The sequence below is a fragment of the Hyperolius riggenbachi genome, chromosome 9 (genome assembly GCF_040937935.1).
Source record: "Hyperolius riggenbachi isolate aHypRig1 chromosome 9, aHypRig1.pri, whole genome shotgun sequence".
Lineage (NCBI taxonomy): Eukaryota > Metazoa > Chordata > Amphibia > Anura > Hyperoliidae > Hyperolius > Hyperolius riggenbachi.
The window spans coordinates 176,728,203-176,750,198 of record NC_090654.1 but is presented as its reverse complement, the minus strand read 5'-3'; the positions used below and the strand labels follow the sequence as shown (position 1 = coordinate 176,750,198).

Genomic DNA, 21,996 nt, shown 5'->3' with positions numbered 1-21,996 from the left:
TCCCATTTTCAAGCATCTATGACTTTTCTGACCACCTGACATGTTTCATGAGGGGCTAAAATTCCAGGATAGTATAAATACCCCCCAAATGACCCCATTTTGGAAAGAAGACATCACAAAGTATTCACTGAGAGGCATAGTGAGTTCATAGAAGATATTACTTTTTGTCACAAGTAAGCGGAAAATGACAGTTTGTGACAAAAAAAAAAAAAAGTTTCCATTTCTTCTAACTTGCGACAAAAAAAATGAAATCTGCCACGGACTCACCATGCCCCTCTCTGAATACCTTGAAGTGTTTAGGGCCCCTAAAATGCCAGGGCAGTATAGGAACCCCACTAATGACCCCATTTTAGAAAGAAGACACCCCAAGGTATTCCGTTAGGAGTATGGTGAGTTCATAGAAGTTTTTATTTTTTTGTCACAAGTTAGCGGAAATTGATTTTAATTGTTTTTTTTCACAAAGTGTCATTTTCCGCTAAGTTGTGACAAAAAATAAAATCTTCTATGAACTCACCATACTCCTAACGGAATACGTTTGGGTGTCTTCTTTCTAGAATGGGGTCATTTGTGGGGTTCCTATACTGCCCTGGCATTTTAGGGGCCCTAAACCGTGAGGAGTAGTCTTAAAACAAAAATGACCTGTGAAATCCTAAAGGTACTCATTGGACTTTGGGACCCTTAGCGCAGTTAGGCTGCAAAAAAGTGCCAATCATGTGGTATCGCCGTACTCGGGAGAAGTAGTATAATGTGTTTTGGGGTGTATTTTTACACATACCTATGCTGGGTGGGAGAAATACCTCTGTAAATGACAATTGTTTGATTTTTTTTTACACACAATTGTCCATTTACAGAGAGATTTCTCCCGCCCAGCATGGGTATGTGTAAAAATACACCCCAAAACACATTATACTACTTCTCCTGAGTACGGCGATACCACGTGTGACACTTTTTTGCAGCCTAGGTGCGCTAAGGGGCCCAACGTCCTAATCACAGGTCATTTTGAGGCATTTGTTTTCTAGACTACTCCTCACGGTTTAGGGCCCCTAAAATGCCAGGGCAGTATAGGAACCCCACAAGTGACCCCATTTTAGAAAGATGACACCCCAAGGTATTCCGTTAGGTGTATGGCGAGTTCATAGAAGATTTTATTTTTTGTCACAAGTTAGTGAAAAATGACACTTTGTGAAAAAAAAAAATCAATTTCCGCTAACTTTTGACAAAAAATAAAATCTTCTATGAACTCGTCATACACCTAACAGAATACATTGGGGTGTCTTTTTTCTAAAATGGGGTCAGTTTCTGGGGTTCCTATACCGCCCTGGCATTTTACGGGCCCAAAACCGTGAGTAGTCTGGAAACCAAATGTCTCAAAATGACTGTTCAGGGGTATAAGCATCTGCAAATTTTGATGACAGGTGGTCTATGAGGGGGCGAATTTTGTGGAACCGGTCATATGCAGGGTGGCCTTTTAGATGACAGGTTGTATTGGGCCTGATCTGATGGATAGGAGTGCTAGGGGGGGTGACAGGAGGTGATTGATGGGTGTCTCAGGGGGTGGTTAGAGGGGAAAATAGATGCAATCAATGCACTGGGGAGGTGATCGGAAGGGGGTCTGAGGGGGATCTGAGGGTTTGGCCGAGTGATCAGGAGCCCACACGGGGCAAATTAGTGCCTGATCTGATGGGTAGGTGTGCTAGGGGGTGACAGGAGGTGATTGATGGGTGTCTCAAGGTGTGATTAGAGGGGGGAATAGATGCAAGCAATGCACTGGCGAGGTGATCAGGGCTGGGGCCTGAGGGCATTCTGAGGGTGTGGGCGGGTGATTGAGTGCCCTAGGGGCAAATAGGGGTCTAATCTGATAGGTAGCAGTGACAGGGGGCGATTGATGGGTAATTAGTGGGTGTTTAGGGTAGAGAACAGACATAAACACTGCCCTTGGGAGGGGATCTGCGGGCGAACTATTGGTGTGGGTGGGTGATCAGATTGCCCGCAAGGGGCAGGTTAGGGGCTGATTGATGAGTGGCAGTGACAGGGGGTGATTGATGGGTGGCAGTGCCAGGGGGTGATTGATGGGTGGCAGTGCCAGGGGGTGATTGATGGGTGATTGACAGGTGATCAGTGGGTTATTACAGGGAAGAACAGATGTAACTAATGCACTGGCGAATTGATAAGGGGGGGGGTCTGAGGGCAATCTGAGCGTGTAGGCGGGTGATTGGGTGCCCGCAAGGGGCAGATTAGGGTCTGATCTGATGGGTAACAGTGACAGGTGGTGATAGGGGGTGATTGATGGGTAATTAGTGGGTGTTTAGAGGAGACAATATATGTAAACACTGCGCTTGGGTTATGATCTGATGTCGGATCTGCGGGTGATCTATTGGTGTGGGTGGGTGATCAGATTGCCTGCAAGGGGCAGGTTAGGGGCTGATTGATGGGTGGCAGTGACAGGGAGTGATTGATGGGTGGCAGTGACAGGGGGTGATTGATGGGTGATTGACAGGTGATCAGTGGGTTATTACAGGGAAGGACAGATGTAAATAATGCCCTGGCGAATTGATAGGGGGGGGGGGGGGTCTGAGGGCAATCTGAGCGTGTAGGCGGGTGATTGGGTGCCCGCAAGGGGCAGATTAGGGTCTGATCTGATGGGTAACAGTGACAGGTGGTGATAGGGGGTGATTGATGGGTAATTAGTGGGTGTTTAGAGGAGAGAATAGATGTAAACACTGCGTTTGGGTGGTGATCTGATGTCGGATATGCGGGCGATCTATTGGTGTGGGTGGGTGATCAGATTGCCCGCAAGGGGCAGGTTAGGGGCTGATTGATGGGTGGCAGTGACAGGGGGTGATTGATGGGTGGCAGTGACAGGGGGTGATTGATGGGTGATTGACAGGTGATCAGGGGGGATAGATGCATACAGTACACAGGGGGGGGGTCTGGGGAGAATCTGAGGGGTGGGGGGGTGATCAGGAGGGGGCAGTGGGCAGGGGGGAGATAAAAAAAAATAGCGTTGACAGATAGTGACAGGGAGTGATTGATGGGTGATTAGGGGGGTGATTGGGTGCAAACAGGGGTCTGGGGGGTGGGCAGGGGGGGGGTCTGAGGGGTGCTGTGGGCGATCTGGGGCAGGGGGGGGGGGGAAATCAGTGTGCTTGGGTGCAGACTAGGGTGGCTGCAGCCTGCCCTGGTGGTCCCTCGGACACTGGGACCACCAGGGCAGGAGGCAGCCTGTATAATACACTTTGTAAACATTACAAAGTGTATTATACACTTTGTATGCGGCGATCACGGGGTTAACATCCCGCCGGCGCTTCCGTATAGCCGGCGGGATGTTGCGGCGGGCGAGCGGTGACAGGCGCCGGCGGAGGATCGCGTCACGGATGACGCGATCGCTCCGCCCATGCCCCTACAAGGACCGCCGTCTTTGGGCATGAGCTGGTCCTTGCGGGGTCCACTTCCCGGCCGCCTCTGTGCGTTAGGCGGTCGGGAAGTGGTTAATCAGGTAAGCTTTTTTCCACACTAAATGAGCCTGGCTTGTCCAATCTTTGTTGGTAAGTGAGACCTTACATCTCTCTGATTATTGTAATTGCCCGTCTTAGTACTTGTTCTAGGATGTCAATGTGCTGTCCTTCATATAGAGTGGTGTCAAAAACGTATCCCATACTCCAGATGTGGCCTTACAAATGATTTATAGAGAGGGAGTAGTATACTAGCATCTCGTGATTTTTTTTGCCATTTTAAACACACTACTTAGCAGAAGTAGTTAATGGCTCGGGCGAAAGAGCAGCCCGGCCGCAGAGAACATTGTGCGGAGCCTAAAAGGTGAATGTGCGCTACAAGGCTGCCACAAATCTTTTCAATGGAGGGGGAGCGCAGTGGGGGACCCAGGAGAGGGTCCTTCCCCACAGCTGAATGCCTGTGAGCCTGCTGCTCCCCTTCCATCACTGCAGTGACTACACACTGGGCGGACACCCACCACGCCCGTCCATAGAAACGGGGCTGATTATGTGCATTTTGTGGGAAACTGGGATGGAGAGTTGGTCGGGGGGAGGGGGTTGGGAGTTGGCCCTCTACCATGTAGTCTGAAAAAATGTGGCCCTCCATGCCCGTGAAGTTGGACAGCACTGCATTAGAAGAACTGTGCACAATGCAAAGATTTTAGCAGACAGTCGTGCAGCAGTTTACCTGTCTGTTGCTGTATTGAAGCTGGCAAGGCAACAGGTAAATGCAGTCAGGTTCTGGTAGTGCAAAATCAGCAGAAAAACTTTGGCATCTTTCCCACCCCTTTGTTATGTATATTCTCACTTAACCACATAAATTAAACATTTATTGCAGAAAACCTAGAAAGTTGGTATTCAACCTGTTTATGGCCTCTTGCACACTGCATGCGATTCAGATTCAGATTCCGCTTTTTAATCAGTTTTTACATCCGATTCAGATTCAGATTTGCAGTGTGCAGGGAGCAAACTGCAAATCAGAATCTGAATCGGATGTAAAAACTGATTAAAAAGCGGAATCTGAATCGGAATCCCTTGCAGTGTGCAAGAGGCCTATAGCCTATTTTTTGGGACAATCACACAAGCTCAGTACTGACAACCCGGGAATATGCTATTCACAAAATGATGCACTGCTCTTAGGGTTGCTAGGAAGCATTTGAAATCTATTGCTTATTTTAGAAGTCCACAGGCAGATGCACACTGAAAAGGAAAGGTCATTTTTAATACTGCTAAATTACAGAATGCATGGCCTTGATATATACTGTACCAGCTTTTTTAATCATATGTGGACATACTTTTATTTGGACTGGCTAAAAGACTCATATTACAGCAGGTTGCAGCTATTCTCATTATAGATTATAGATGATGTAAATAGGACTCTCCAGACCTCTCCAGGTCAGCATCTTCTGCGCAAGCGCACGGACATGGCTGGGAGCATTCGTGCAGGTGCAGAAGATACTGACCTGACGAGGTCGGTATCTGCAACAGAGGGGATCCCGAGACACCGGAGCTGCGGCGAGGGACAGATAGGCTGCCACGAGCTGGAGGTAGCCCCAGAAGTAGATCTTGGTTTTTTTTGTACTCCTCGCACCTGTCCTTTAAACAGTTACTTGATCCCCTCATTGGATAGAGTGATCCTCTTCCACATATTAATCACCACTAGACAGGCTATTGCCTCTCAGTGGAAATCCAAAGACCTACCCACTATTGGCTCTATTATAAAAGTTTAATTTTATTTACATGCTGAGAAGTACATAGCCACTAGAAATGGTAGTGCTACATGTGCCAGGTGTTTGTACTTAAAATTGTATTACTGTAATTAAATTGATAAGATCTCAGTTGTATGATGTTGCACTCTTCATACCCATTTTTAAATGCTACATTGTTAAATGCAGTATTAGAATATCGGAAACACTTTTTAGATAAAGTTGTATGCATGAGTCTGTATGTGTGGTTAACGGTATATAAAAACAACAATGACACAATTGGCTTGTGTCAAGTCTATTTAATTAAAGAGAACCTGTACTGAGTAAAAATATTTAAAATAAACACATGAGGTAACTTCAAATTAACATTACATAGTTACCTTGCCATCAGTTCCTCTCAGAAGCTCACCATTTTCTTCTGACAATAATCCCTTCCAGTTCTGACAATATTTTGTCAGATCTGAAATATATCAGTTGTTGTTAGTAAAATATCAGTTGCTGTCAGTTATAGCTGAGAGGAAAACTGATGTGCCAGGTAAATGTCCATGTTTCCCTATGGCTCAAGTGGGCGATGTTACAGTTTCACTGTGTGCTGACCAGAAAGCTATTATGGGTACTGGCCATTTTCAAAATGGTGGACGGAAAATTCCCTTGATCACAGTGAACAAACAGGACGCGGGACAGGAGAAAGACACTGAGGAGTAGACTACATGGAAGGTAAGTATGACTTGTGTATGCTTATTTTGACTTTTAATTTTCAGTTCAGGTTTTCTTTAAGTAGCAGTACACTAACATTAACTAAGGTCTACTGGCCACTCCCACAGACTTGCGGTATATACAAATGCTCAGCTGTGTCCAGCAGTTTACACCTAGAGCCCTAATGTCCATGTTGTCTCCAGTCATCCTGAGAATTCAGTGCCAGTAAAATAACGGGGGTGAGGAAAAGTGGAGGCAGCAGAAAGAGTTACCCCATCCATTGTATATTGATGCATGCTTGATTTTCCACGTACACGGCCTAGCTGAGCCTCGCAAGCATCAAATGGGAAGTCCAAATTAGACCATGATGTTTTCATGCAGTCCTTACCGAAAATACTTAAAACAAGCATTTTGAGATATCTGTCCTAAATAAAGAAATAATTTTGTATATAACGCAGCTTGAAATATGTATCTACATGACACATAAAAAGGTTTACTACTGAAGATACTCAGAAGAAAAGCAGACTTGCAAAAATAAAGTACAGCAGCAAGCTGGGACCACAAGGCGAGCAACCTCAAAGGGGCTTCTTTTCACACCTATACAAAAGCAGCTTCAATCCATTTTGCATAATTGGAGAACTGCACCCAAATGTACAGCAGCAATATTTATGACAGTCTGTATTATTGAAACTCTGCGCTCCCAGCTGTCACTGTATAAATTCAAGTAACATGTATTGACTGGCTACAGAGTCACTGAACATTCGCGCCCTATTTCTGTACAACAGAGTTCCTCTTTGTACACTCCTCATCAGATTATTTATAAAGTATTCACGTATGCTGATTCTCATACACATACATTACTATGGTAATTGTACACCAGCCACAACATTAAATACAACAGACAGGTGGAGAAATTAACATTATCTTGTTACAATGCCAGCTGTCAAGGCAGGGTTGGGATATATTAGGCAGCAAGGGATGAGGACATTTTTGAAGATGATGATTTGAAAGGAAAAATGGCCAAGGGTAAGGAACTGAGAGACTCAGACAAGGGCCAGTCTGGGAGGACTGTATCACAGTATCTCCAAAAAGGTAAATCTTGTGGGATGTTCCTGGTATGCAGGAGCACCTACCAAATGTGGTACAAAAAACAAGTGGCGACAGAGCAACAGGTTAAGTGGATCCCCAGACTCAGTGTGTGGAGCAAACTGATAAAATCGTTAATGCTGGCCAAGACAGAAGTGTATGAGAACATGCAATACACAAGGTGATGCTTAGTGAGCATATTCTGGCTTTAGATTAGAGACACGCTCCCTAACTTCCATAAAACTTGGGATCTTCTGATCTCCTGGCAGGATAACATGGGCTTGGACTATGTACTACACTCCTTTTAAGGCTGTTTTGCAGCGGCTTTTCTTCATGCTAACTCTAAAAAGATGTGGCATCATTTCCTGAACTGCATGAGTCTCTGGAACCGACCAACTTGATTTAGTCACTTGTACTTCTTTCTTTGTAATTTATCTGCCTGTTTCTCTTACCTACCTGATTTTCTAGTTTGGTAACTTACTCGGCTCAATGGAAGAAGTGTGTACCACCCTCGAGCCATATGCATGTTTACCTGTGTTACCGGTTGCCATTTCATAGTTTCAATATTCAGTTGTTTACTTGTATATCATTCCTTGAAATATCAGATTCACCTTTATGTGGGTTATTATGGTATATCGGTTTTTTACCTCTTTTCATTAATAAAAACCTTTTAAAACTAAAAACATACAGCACATTGCAGTATAGTGAAGCAGAAAAAAAGGGCACAGGAGCCCTTAGGGAAAAAATGGTGCCACCATTGGTGCCTGTATTAAAAGCCCCATTTTGCAGCATAAAAAGGAAATTTGGGTGCATGGCAGCGGCCACTAGCAGGCACCAAATATTACCTTTGCCGCAAATCGTGGCTGCTACGACAGTACATTTTGGGCTCGATTAGCAGCAAGAGGGGGAAACATTTGCAGGCAGCCTTACGGATATCAAAATCAGTTTGTGGATACCAATAGCGGCATTGCATAACAGGCACGGCTGCTATGAAGGTAAATTTTGGCACTCAGAGGCGCCTGATTAGTGGCAAGAGGAGGAAATCTTCAGACGCCTGATGAATAAATGAACGCCACATAGGCCCAAGCCTCTCAACTCTTTAGTGGCACAATGGCGGCCCTACACAATATTATGAAGGTGGTTCTAATGTCTTGGCTAATCAGTGTATATGCTGCTACACCATTTTATTTAATTAGTGGTATAGTAAACAATGTATGGGCAGTTTCACCAACCATATGGTTTTATTACATGTGTGGTTACCAAATGACCCTTGTGTCTATTTAAAATGTCCAGGTTTATTTCCCAATTTATAAACTGTCCAGGTTTATTTCCCAATTTATAAACTAGCAACACCGGTTTTAATACTTGGTTTGGTTAGTTAATAAAGCCTTAAGGAACCCCCTACTTTTTCCAGGTAAGCATAAAATAATGCACAGTATTTATGGACTGGAAACCAGCTTTGAATACTGGCTATCTTGTGGCCACAAAGTTTCCAGTAACCTTGGAAGTCGAATCTCTCAGCTGTGCCCCTTGTCGCCATCTACATTTACAGCCAATATGTAGAGTGGCAAGATAGCTGGATGGCAGCAAGCTTACTCCTGGAGCCAGGAGTGTATTGTATTGCCAAGCACGGGTGTCCATACATAACATGAGCAGTGGTACATCAATGCACATGATGATGGACTGCAATGTCTGCGCACAGAGCATGTATGAGAGCAGCAGATGGTCAGCAGTGCAGACAGTGAATGTGGATGGAAGTAAGCGTTTGTTCAGGAGATAAGCAGACCGAGAAGGCTCAGCTGCATAGACAAAAATTGTTCAAAGGTGAAGACACTTACCTCACAGGGGGTCTGGGAAAACAAATGTACAAATTATCAGTGCGTCATTATTGTGCTAACTAAGGTTTTAGAGATGAATCAAGCGCTACACTGGCCATAAAATACAAACCCAGAGTCATTTCACAAACCCCGGAATCCTGCTGAGAATGAAAACCCTATGATTTACAGCTTAAAGAGAATCTGTACTCTAAAATGATTACAATAAAAAGCATACCATTCTATTCATTATGTACTCTTGGGCCTCTCTGTGCGGTTTCTGCCACTCCCTGCTGCAATCCTGACTTGTAATTGCCAGTTTTAGGCAGTGTTTACAAACAAAAGACATGGCATGTGATAGGCTGAGAGGAGCTCAGTCTGACTCATACAGAGCCTGCATGGGGCGTGGAGAGGGTGTGTATAGCTTCTGCCTATAACAAGCAGAGCAGCACATTCTTGCCTGAGCCCGACAAAGCCATCAGAGGAAAGAAGATTAGGTTATATAACAGAGATAATACAGCCACTGTGCAACTAGGAAAGGCTGCAGTAAGACAGACCACATTAGAACAGGTATAGGAACTTCTAGGATAGAAGAAATAAGGCTCAAAATTTTGTTACTGAGTGTCTTTAAAGTGTACCAGAGATGGTACACTGGCCCATATTTATACTTACCTGGGGCTACCTCCAGCTCCATGAGCAGCGTGGCTTCCCTCTTTGGCCCATCTATACTGGCGCTACCACTCCCGGTAATGCGGTCAGTCGTCAGCTTCTGCGCATGCATGGCTCGGGCATGCGGACTCCCCTGCCACTCTCCTGTCCCCCGCAGCCTTTTGCGCCCAAGCAGTACTAATGCACAGGCGCTCCAGTCTGGAGCGCGCCGAGCATGCGTAGAAGCACGTGACTGCCTGGATTATCAGGAGTAAGTGCGGGAGAATGGACTGACCGAAGAGGAAGGCGAGGAAGGCCACAGCGCTCATGAGGCTGGAAGAAGCCACAGGTCAGTATAAATACAGGCTAGTGAACCATCTCAGGTTCACTTTAAAGCTTACAGCTTGAAGTTAAGCTGCGGGTCATCTGTGTGCTGAGCCTGTCTTCTCTTTTAAACAGTGCCCTCAACTGTTGGCCAGGATCTGCTGCTGTAAAAAAAAGGTGACTGCGCTCTGCAGTCAGTGTGTATGTAGCCTCAATCACCAGTGTGCAGATTTGATTTTCAAGTTCTGTAAGGGAGTGGCCACACTTGTGTCCACATAAAACGCTGGCAGCTTTAAGCAGATGTCAGCCGTGCGTCAGCCATCATAGACTGCCTGTAACTGCTATCAATCTATGGGAACCCTATACATGTTGCTATTTTATGCAGTGAGGAATCCGTTTCTCAAATGCATGTGTACAGCATCCATAAAATCGTGGACGTGCAAAGAAATGCGCCATTATTGATAAATAATCATAAATAATGTGCAATGTGGTTGTTCTAGTTTACCATAAAGTGGGATAAAACTAACATTCAAAAAAAATGTGTTTTCCTACTTTTTATTACCAATACAGTTACCATATTTGCTTTTGTGCACAAATAATATTGTCTGTTTAGAAATTACAAATTCCCAGTTTATCCCAGCAGTTTATCTGCTCTGAAAGCTGCCATTGCATTTTATTGCATAGCTGCTGTATTTATATAATAAATTATATCTAGTGATCACTTCTCAGCTCTGTCTGCTTCTCAGCTCAGTACAGCTTAGTTTTGGCAGTTTGCTAATATTTAATAAATGTATCTGACAAAGAAATGTAAACAAAGAAACTGTTATGTTAAATTTCAATAAAAATGTATTGACTAAAAAAAAAAGAAAAAAAAAAGAAATGTAAACAAAGAACAAAGTGCTGTGTTTAACTGTTTGATTGTTCTGCCACAATTTTTTTTTTTTTGTGGATTTTATGCTGTAAAAAAATCTTTTAGAGCAAAGAGTTTCATACCACTTTAAAGCAAAACTCTAGCCAAAAATGTTATTATATCTTTTGAAATATGGACATCCTGAGCATTATGATAGCCACAATGTTACCTCCAGGATTGCGTTACTTTAGTAAAATGGTAAAGAACAAACTCCTAAAACTGCTTGTTCCTCTTAGATGGAGACTGCCATTTTGGAGGGAGGTGACATACTATTAGGTTGCTTACACACCAAGACGTTACAGGCGCACGTTAGTGCGCCTGTAACGCTCCCCCAACGCACAGCAATGTAACACAAGTGGGCTGTTCACACAGCCCACGTTGCGTTACATGTAACGCTGCACGTTCAGTGCAAAGTGCAGCATGCTACGGCGTTGGAGCGGCTATTGCCGCGTTAGACTGTTTGCACATGCGCAGTGGGGGGCGGAGAGGAGGCGGGGAGAGCCAGCTACAGTAGCCGCGCACATGGCTACTTAATATTCACTGCACTGGCGGTAGCTGATTGGCCGGCGGGACCACGTGATGCGGAGTGTCTCGCTCCGCATCACGTGGTCCCGCTGGCCAATCAGCGCCACTCTGGGAGACATTATAGGAATCGAGCCGCCGAACGCGGCTCACTCTACCGTCGGCTCTTGCAGCACCATACGTTGTGTTAGGTGCACGTTATGCGACCTTAACGTGGCACCTAATGCAACGTCTTGGTGTGCAAGAAGCCTTAAGGCACTGAGCACCCCTGGAGGATTGTAAAGCTGAGCAGTATGATGATGTCACTACACCACCCCTCTCCTCAATTTGTTGAAAAGCACCTTTTACTTAGATACATTGGACCCGATGCACCAACTCATTAAGGCCTCTTGCACACTGCAAGCGATTCTGATTCGGATTCCGCTTTTTAATCAGTTTTTACATCCGATTCAGATTCCGATTTGCAGTTTGCTCCCTGCACACTGCAAATCGGAATCTGAATCGGATGTAAAAACTGATTAAAAAGCGGAATCTGAATCGGAATCACTTGCAGTGTGCAAGAGGCCTTACACACGCATGGCGTAAATGGGTTGGCAGACTGTGCTCCCCAGCATTAGTAATGGTAAAATTGCAGCGAGCTGCCTGCGCATGGCAATCTTACTGCTAGTTGGTGCATCAGGCCCATGGTATCATGAGAAGATCACTGTAAGACCCAGTTTCAGAGGAAAAAAAAATGTATTTTCAGTTTGAATGTCGAACTTCAGGGGAAAAAAAAAATGCATTTTCGCAAGAGAAAGGAGGTATCAGCTACTGATTGGGATAAAGTTCAAATCTTGGTTACGGTTTCTCTTTAAGACTCTCTTTTCAGTTTTGGTAGTCATCCTTCATCCCCATCTGTGATAATTCCCATCACTTCCTTTCTGAACTGGAAGTTAAGAAATCTCTCCTTGAGTTACAGATAGTAAGAAATTGCACCTTTTTTTTTTAGTTAGGATCCCTGACAGGTACTGAAGCCGCAAAGCTCCATGGTGATCTCAGAGATAGGAAGTGAGGGGATGTCTTTTAAATGGGGTACCAGACAGCAACCCCAACGATTTCTAACCCCCTTCCATGCAAATCAGAATTAAAGAAAAAGAAAAACTGGATCTGGATTTGGACTAACAACTTGTGTATTTAGAAATGGATATGCAGCATAATTTTGTAACACATGGAGCTTGGTTTTAGCATAGAAAATATATAGAAGGCGGGAAAGACATGTATTTTACTGACCTGTTGTAGACGGTGGTGTAGGAGATGACGGTGATGTAAGAGGAGAACTCGTTCCAGAGCCTGATCAATGAGAAATTGTTCCAATGAGAAATGTATTTATACTGTTTATGTACAACACAGGTAACTATGGAATATGCAATGCAAGCATTTGTGCACAACTCTTGTATGATGCTATTATATCAGCAAGAGGGAAACTGCTTTTTCAACAAGGTTTAAACCTTCTTAAAATATTTTTGGACATTAAAGTGGACCTGAAATCTTGCACAGGACAGATGGAACACAGATAAATGCACCCTGGATGTATTTAGAGAGTTTAGCCTGCCTAATCCCCCTCATCTGTCTTTAATCACAACAGCAATTTGATCGCTCAGCTGTGTCAGCTGGCTGCCTCGGCAGAGCAGCTAATTTGTAAACACAGGATGTTAACCCTATGTCTGCTTTCATGAAAGCAGGAAGTAGACTGCAGATTTATTGCAGGATTTGTACCAGCTGCAACAAAGAAAAGTTTTTCTTTAAAGGTTATTATGCTGTTGCTTATCTTTAGAGCAGAGAGGAAGTTCTGAGTTCAGGTCCACTTTAAGGCTACATTTGAGTAGCCTTACTGTCCTCAACCTACTTTTCTCTCCACCTCACATGGGCTGATAACCCTACACTGGGCTTTTCCATGACCCAGCCTGTCATCCTCATGTGCACAATGACATCTCCCATATACAAGGATAGCCTACGACAATGACATAATACAGACACAGAAATAGCCTATGACTGCCAGTCCTCTGGGGTTAGGTGCACTGTCACACTGGAGTAGGAGGCGAACTAGGAACATGGTTACATTTAAGGAGGTGGGGTGGGCAAAGTGGCACTTGTGTATCAGGTACTTTTGTGGCAGTGCAATGTAAAAAAAAACATTTGGGAGGTGTGTTCAGGAGTATTTCCCAAGCACTCTAAGGGCATCTATTCACACTAGAAGTGCTTTTCTGAGCGTTTTGTGATCGATTAGCGGTTTTTAAAATCGCTCCTATTCACTTTCATTAAATTCATTGTAAAAGTTGTGGGGGAAAAAAATCGCCCCGATTTTTATGAAAATGAATGGGAGCAATTTTAAAAACTACTAATCGCAAAATGCTCAGAAAAGCGCTTCTGGTATGAATGGGCCCTTACTGAATAGGTACTGGCTCCAGCCGGGATATAAATCCTGGTCTCCTACAAAGGTGGTGTGATAACCAGTACACTATCCAGTCACTCCCAATATCAGGATAGCACTTGCACTGTATCAAAATACATACCATACTTCTATCCTAGTATTAGACTTCAACTGTTCTCCTGCTGCCATATTTTCCCAGCCTCTCTAATACAGTGTATGCTACTGAGACTCTTGTGTTAGCTATTACTTATCTTGTATGCTTCACGTACCATTGCTCATTGTAACTGTGCTGCATCAGTGCAAATAGATTCACTAGCACTGAACATAAGTTCCTGCACCACGTGTAGCAGGAAGCAGGCTATCGAGTCGTAGCATGTGGCGTCATGTACACAATAGAGGTAACAACCACCACAACAGATAGAATATAACAGTCAGGTAGACTATAAGGCAGGACTATAGCTGAAATGGAATACCACGTAGGATAACAGTACTGTATTAAAATGAGGCCAACAGGCAGTTGTACTGTGTTGAACGCATGCACTGGCATTCAATTCAGAGTACAGTAAAATAAAGATGTGTTCTTGATTAGGAATAGATGCTGAGCTATATTGCCAATCTCATAGTGATAACAGGTAAGTGGTGAGGAGACATATTTCACACAAAGACAAAACGTAGTTCATTTGTGGAATTACAGGACTATGCTATCCGATACTGGTGACAAAACAGCTCTCACCCCAGGCAGGATATATAGCTTCTCCCACACATTTAAAGCGCTTTTCTCTCATAGGACTCAATGCGAATATATATGTCTCAGATCATTACGGGTGTTGCAGGCTGGACTGTGTTACAGAGGAAATAGTTAGGCTTTCATAAATGCCAGACTAAACAGGTGGTTTTTCAGACTTAAATGCTTTCAGGAATGGAGAAGTCCTGGATGGGTATGGCAGGGAGTGCCAAAGTGTAGGGACAGCATGACTGACTCTGGTGGTGAGCAAGTTATTATATCCTTTTGATATAAGATTTGGGGGGGGGGGGGGTGATGCTGGTGCAACAAGTCCTTCAGGTATCCAGGGCCCAGAGTGTGCAAAGATTTGAATGTCAATAGGCCAACCAACAGAATTCTCCATTTTATCCGTAGCCAGTGGAGCAAGTGAAGGGGATGGTGTTATGTGGCAATGGCGGAGTTTGCTAATTTACAGCCTTGCAGTGGCATTCTGTACTAATTGCAGGTCTTTGTTCAGAAGGCCTGTATAGAGATCATTGCAGTAGTCCAAGCCTTGATGTGATGAAAGCATAAACTAGAGTTGGAAGATCTATTGGAGGTATTACCGTAGGTGTTTAATCCTTGCAATGTTCCTTAGACAAAATAAGGAATTTGATTCCTAAAGCTTAATTCCCCAAAGTGAGCTAGTATTCCTGACTAATCTCCAGTAAAGATGATTCTATAGATTTTTTTTAAGGCCAACACGTATGCAGAGATTTCCTTTCAAATTACTATGAGGTCAAAAAGTAAAACAAACTTTTCACTCTGAAATGAAATGGGCCCATTTAAGCCACTGCCAAAAGGCATTATTTAAAATTGTGGAGCTGGTGTCCTCTATATGCAACATACTAGATGTGATCTGAGCCAGGAATACATGATCGTCATAAGCAACAACCTAGTAGAAAATACTACAAAGTCACTTGCCTCAACTCATGAGAAGGGAGAGTAAGAGAGGTGGTCAATGCACTTTTGTTTTTTCAGTTAAAGGTATGAAATTTAATTTAAATGTACTCCAGTCTTTTGTGTATCCTTGCAAATTGACCATAGCAGCACAGTATAGGCTGTACACTCGTTCTAGCAGGTTCAACTGTACCTGAACATCTCAGTTCATTTCTGTAAGCGATACAAAACATTGCCATATGCAAACCCCCACACAGTAACAATGCAGAAAATGCTGAGTCTGCTAGTATGTCTAGTGTGGTTCAGTGGGGCTTCACAGGTACAAGAGGCAGAGCAGAGCACCACCCTGCCAAAACAAACAAGCCCTGTATAACTGGAGAGCTGAAGAGCCAGCCACATCGCTCTCCTGTAGAATACTTTCTTTCAAACTATATATGGTCAACAAGAGAAAGGTTACCTGAATTATTGGAGTTGTTGCATTTCATGGACTCCTCTCCAGAATCACAGTTTGTGCGCTTTGACTTCTAGAGAGAGTAGGTGAGAAACATTATCATTTCTGAACAATTAAATCAGAAAGTATCTCTCAGCTGTACTTATTTCTCGGCTGCAATGGCTGTGCCACTTACCCATGTATATAGAGGTCATGTGTTCTGAACAAAAGGAAAAGAGGTGCCCAGTGGAGTATAAAAATGAAAAACTTAAAACATAAGGTAAGAAATTGCTTACCTGAAAATGGATGTCTAAGCTTGTATTTAGAAAAAAAAATACTTTGTTTACTTTATTTTGTGAGCAATAATGTCCACTCTCTCAGGTCAATAATGTGCCTAATCACCGGCAAACCCCCAGAACATATTCCGACAAGAGCTTGTTGAATGTGTCATGCCTCTTCTTAGCCAAGTATGTTTTTTTTTTTTTTATTCTGCCTCAGGTTTGCTTTAAAGCAGGGCTGTGGAGTCGGTCCAAAAATCCACCGACTCCGACTCAGACGTTTAGGATTCCACCGACTCCGACTCCTCGACTCCGACTCCTCTAATTTGCATATTACAATTTTGTTGATTAAAAGTATGTAACATGAAATTCGTCTCTTAACTGCCAACGCTTAGGAATTTTACAAGACAACTGAAGTGAGAAGGATATGTAGACTACTATATTTATTCCCTTTAGACTAAAACTAGTCCTTGGTAAGAGTACTTGTAAAAGGTACAAACCGGAACAAAGAACATCTATCAGGTCCTAGGCAATGTAAGTGTGGGTACATGTAAGAATGATGTGCAGGTACTCTGCAGGGGAATGAGGAGATTCTTCCTCTATTACACATTCTTCATGCACAATCTGAACAAGGTTTATGGGTGACAGACAACACCTCTGTGTTCAATGTGCACAGCATTCTCAGTGGATTCCCTGCAGCTCTGTGGGGAGTGCATATGTAGAGTATAGTACTACTGTGTAACAAAGTAAACCTGAGACAGATGAAATTAAAGTTTTATACATACCTGGGGCTTCCTCCAGCCGCCTTCAGGATAATCAGTCCCTCGTTGTCCTCCTCCACCACCTGGATCTTCTGCTATGAGTCCAGGTACTTGAGCCAGTCGGGCGTAGTGTGCATGCACACACTCCGCCGCCCGGAGCATACTACACCTGTGCAGCACTATTGCGCAAGTGCAGAATGTTCCTGGCTGTGGGAGTGGCATGCGGCCGGACAGCGCTGACTGGCTGAATTACCAGGACTCGTAGCAGAAGATCCGGGTGGTGGAGGACAGCGAGGGACTGATTAGCCTGAAGGGGGCTGGAGGAAGCCCCAGGTATGTATAAAACTTTACTTTTCATCCGTCTCAGGTACCTTTTAATTTGTAGTCACCAAACCAAATTTTAACAACATATCAAATTATTTGATTTCATCAGCAAAGAGAGTGCATACATTTGCATAAATCAGCATCAGTGCAGAATTATTTCCATCTCATTGACCATCTCTATTAGTGACACAGCTACGCATCAGGCTTTATTCTTACAGCATAGATGTTATGTAGTATATATAAGAGATTCCTGTGTACACATCATATATACAGTCACAATCAGATATGTATATCTGACCTTAAAAATACGGTGACTGCTTTATTGAAGCAGCACAAGTAACTAATTTTGATTGGTTTATTTCATTCTTGTGGACTAAACACAGCTATTACTGTATATATACACATTATTTTTAATGACTATTTTCTGAGAAAGAACATTTTATCATATTTTCTATTTTAATTACAGTTACAAATTCATTAGGAGTCGGAGTCGGTGCATTTTTTCCCGACTCCGACTCCAGGCACTCAAAATTGCCCGACTCCACGACTCCGACTCCACAGCCCTGCTTTAAAGGGTTATTTAAAGGAACACAAAGTTTTACTTATTTTTCTGAAAACCTTTAATAGGCAGAAGGGACTTAACCACTTAATGACATGCTGACTTATAAAAACGTCCTGCTAGAGCCTCTTAATGGCTCCAGGAAGTTTTGTATAAGTCAGATAGTGCTGCTGACGCTGTGCGCGCGCGTGCATGTGTACGCTCCCGCGGGTGCACGTGCATCCCCGTGCACGTGAAAATTGTGAAAAAAAAAACACCCAAACCCCCCCCCCCCCCCCCCCAAAAAAAATAAAAAAATACACCTGTACTTCCAAACGATATATTGTCACCATACTTTGTACTAGGGACATAATTAAGATCTTGTGATAACCAGGACAAATGGGCAGATAAAATGTGTGGGTTTTATGTACAGTAGTAGTGTTTATATTAAAACCATAGGGGATGAAATTAGAGAAATAGTGTATTTTTTCATTTTTTCCTTGTATTTCCCTTTAAAATGCATAGAAAATAAAGTAATTACTGAAAACAAATATCAACCCCAAAAAGCCCAATTTGTTGTGAAAAAAAAAAACAAGATATAGATCATTTCATTGCGATTAGTAGTGATTAAGCTATTGGCAAATGAAAGGATGAGCACTGAAAGGTGAAAATCGCTCTTGTCCGTTAGGGTAAAAACCGCCTTGGGGTGAGGTGGTTAAAGAGAGTCTCAAGCCAGATTAAAAATGGCTTTTAAGCTTATATTCAGCAGGGGCATGGTTGCCCCTGCTAAAACGCCGCTATCCCACGGCATAACGAGGTGTCTTTACCCCCCAAATCCCCTCCTGCAAAATCAACGACCAACTTGGTTGCGGATTTTGCTGCCCTGTGTGCTTCCGTGTGAGGCAGGGCTATTGGGCTGCAGCCCTGCCTCACACGCGTCTGTCAGCGGCGGATCCCCGCCTCTCCCCCGCCCCTCTCAGCGAAGGCAGACTGAGAGGGGCGGGGGAGAGGCGGAGATCCGCCGCTGATAGATGCGTGTGAGGCAGGGCTGCAGCTCATAGCCCTGCCTCACACGGAAGCGCTCCCGGAGGTAGCAGGGGGTTTTGGGGGGGTAAGGACCCCTCATTATGCCGCGGGATAGCGGCGTTTTAGCAGGGGAAAACATGCCCCTGCTGAATATAAGCTAAAAAGTCATTTTTATTCTGGCTTCAGACTCTCTTTAAGTAATAACACGTAGTAGTAGTAGTAAAAGATTTAAAAAAAAAAAACATTCTTATCAGACCTTACATATGGAGAGCTATGAGTGGAGTCGGGTGAGGGACTGGGCTGTGCATGGCAACAAGAATATGTAATGGTACGTACACACGAGCTACAAATGTAGCTGGTCGCTAGCACACGGTAGTGTGTGCGCGCGACAGATCGGCGCCAGGTCCCTCCGCATACACACGGCGGAAGAGGGATTAGTGATGCGACGGAAGCAGACGTTCCTCCCCCTCGCCGGAAGCTCCGTGTATTGCCCTATGGGTTGCTGTCGCTAGTCCGCATACACACGCGAACTAGCGACAGTTGCGGCGGCAACTGTCGCCAGGTGATTGGCCGCGCCAATCGCCCGGCGACAGCTCTGAGTAGCGACGGTTCGGGGTGCGCGCGCCATAACACAGGCGACCTGTCGCCGCAACACGAGCGTGCCACGTGGTTGCGGCGACAGTTGTAGCCCGTGTGTATGTAGCTTAAGGAAGCTCTCTCCCTCTTCACTGTCCTGCTTGGATAAACAAATCACACCATGCTGACAGGATAGAGTCTTGTGGGTGGACAGATCATTGATCATCATTATGTAGGATAGTGTCATTTGTTTATCTAAGCAGGAGAGTGCAGAGAGATCGTGATCTTCTAACAAATTCTTGTTGCCACGCACAACCCACATGTCCAGCCCGTCACTCACTCTAGCTCTCCATATGTAGGGTCTGATAAGGAATTTTTTGTTGTTGTTCTTTTACTACCACTGTGTGTCATTACTAAGTCCCTTCAGCCTATTAAAGGTGTTCAGGAAAAAAGTAAAAAAGCTTTGATAGCGTTCCTTTAAGTCAAATTAAAAAAACGAGTTTAAAACCTAAACAGAGCCATATGGATGTTTCCTTTTAAACAATTTTAGTTGCCTGGCAGTCCCACTGATCTTTTTGGCTGCAATAGTGTTAATCACACACCTGAAACAAGCATGCAGCTAATACAGTCTGACTTCAGTCAGAGCACCTGATCTGCATGCTTGTTGAGGGGCTATGGCTAAAAGTATTAGACACAGGATCAGCAGAAGAGTCAGGGAACTGGTATTATTTTAAAAGGAAAAATCCATATCCTTCTCAGTTTAGGTTCCCTTTAACTTACCTGGGGATTTTTGCAGCCCCCTGGAGTCATCCTGTGCAGACGCCGTCGGTCCGAGTCCCTCTGGCAAGTAGCAGCGACCCCTTTAAAGCTGGCCAGTTCCTGCCATGCGCCTGCTACTGCGCTGCTCCGAGCCACATGCACACTCCTGCAGCTGGGAGCGCTCTACTCACGTGCAGTAGCCATCTCCACGTACTGCACATACGCAGAATGCTCCTGGCCACAAGAGCGCAGTGAGGATGGACTTGGACTTTGTGGGAGGGACTTGGACTGACATCACAGGCTCAAAATGACACCAGGGGACTGCAAGAAGCCCCTGGTAAGAAACTCATTTTTTTAAATTTAACCTAAGATTTCCTTTAACGGAACCTTAACAGAGAGATGTGGATGTTTCCTTTTAAACAATACCAGTTGCTTGTCAGTCCTGCTGATCTTTGGCTGCAGTAGTGGCTGAATCACGCACCTGAAACAAGCATGCAGCTAATCCAGTCTGACTTCAGTCAGAGCACCTGATCTGCATGCTTGTTTAGGGGCTGTGGCTAAAAGTATTAGAGACACAGGATCAGCAGAAGAGTCAGGCAACTGGTATTATTTTAAAAGGAAACATCGATATCCTTCTCAGTTTAGATTCCCTTTAAAGGGGAACTGAAGAGAGGGGTATATGGAGGCTGTCATGTTTATTTCCTTTTAATCAATACCAGTTGCCTGGCAGCCCTGCTGGTCTATTTCTCTGCAGTAGTATCTGATTTAAAACCAGAAACAAGCATGCAGCTAGTCTTGTCAGATCAGACTTATAAGTCTGAACACTGAAACACCTGATCTGCTGCATGCTTGTTCAGGGGCTATGGCTAATAGTATTAGATGCAGAGGATCAGCAGGGCTGCCAGGCAACTGGTGTTGTCTAAAAGGAAATAAACATGACAGCCTCCATATACCTCTCTCTTCAGTTCCCCTTTAAGCCATCACAAAACCACACGGCTGAATAAAGTGGATCAATAAATCAAACAGCATTACATGAAAGATGCTGCATTCTTAATCCAAATGCAGAAAAAGAATGATCAGGCAATCATTAGCTGACTAAGGCCATGTTTATCAGTTATTCACCCACCACTGTTTCATCCTAAGCTATTCATTTATGCGCAACATCTTATATACTTTCCCTTGTCTTGTGTCCACCCTCTATATTGAAAGCTCCAAACAGCAGGGCACTCTACAAGTGACTATTTTGTGGTTTTAATTATGTATACATTCTAAAAGCAATGTATCCGCTTTGGCTGTCTTCTTTATTTGTAAATGTATTTATTTATATTGTATTTATCAGGGCTGTGGAGTCGGAGTTGGAGTCGTTGATTTCATAAACTGAGGAGTCAGAGTCGGGAGTCGGATGTTTTTTGTACAAAATCCACAGCCCTGTTAAGTATTAGACTAAGGAGTCGGAGTCGAGGAGTCTGAGTCAGAGCCATTTTGGGCACCCGGAGTCGGAGTTGGAGTCGTGGTTTTATAAACTGAGGAGTCGAAGTCTGAGTTGGAGTCGGAAGATTTTTGTACCGACTCCACAGCCCTGGTATTTATAAAACGTCAATATTTTACGCAGCGCTACACTGCTAAATATGTTCTTTGTAACTTTATTTCTAACACTGTTTGTTGATTTAGTCCATATTATTCATACAGTACTATGGAAGATATTGGAACTACGGAAGGTCCATGTTCATACAGGATTATGTAAATGTTCAATGCAAATTTATGCAGCTTGAAAATTGACCAATCAAATTCCACCTTGGCAGGATTTGATTGGTCTGTTTTCAAGCTGCATACATTTGCATGAAAATTTGCATAATCCTGTATAAACTTGGAATGATTTACATCTCATTGTCCATAGAGTTGGGCCGAACGGTTCGCCGGCGAACGGTTCCTGGCGAACTTCGGTGGTTCGCGTTCGCCTCCCGCAGGCGAACGTTTGCGGAAGTTCGCTTCGCCCAGTTCGCATCAAAAAACAAAATTTTTACCCTCCATTTC

At 44.0% G+C, this 21,996-nt stretch overlaps 1 protein-coding gene across 1 annotated transcript in view; it reads right to left on the bottom strand.

Moving 5' to 3' along the window:
* PXK (PX domain containing serine/threonine kinase like) overlaps positions 1-21,996 on the bottom strand; it is a 93,197-nt gene that overhangs the window by 6,217 nt on the left and 64,984 nt on the right. The window contains exons 7-8 of the mRNA XM_068254942.1: positions 15,728-15,794; positions 12,467-12,526 (exon numbers count right to left, since the gene is read on the bottom strand). Coding sequence (XP_068111043.1) covers positions 12,467-12,526; positions 15,728-15,794 — 127 coding nt within the window. The remainder of the gene's footprint in view (positions 1-12,466; positions 12,527-15,727; positions 15,795-21,996) is intronic.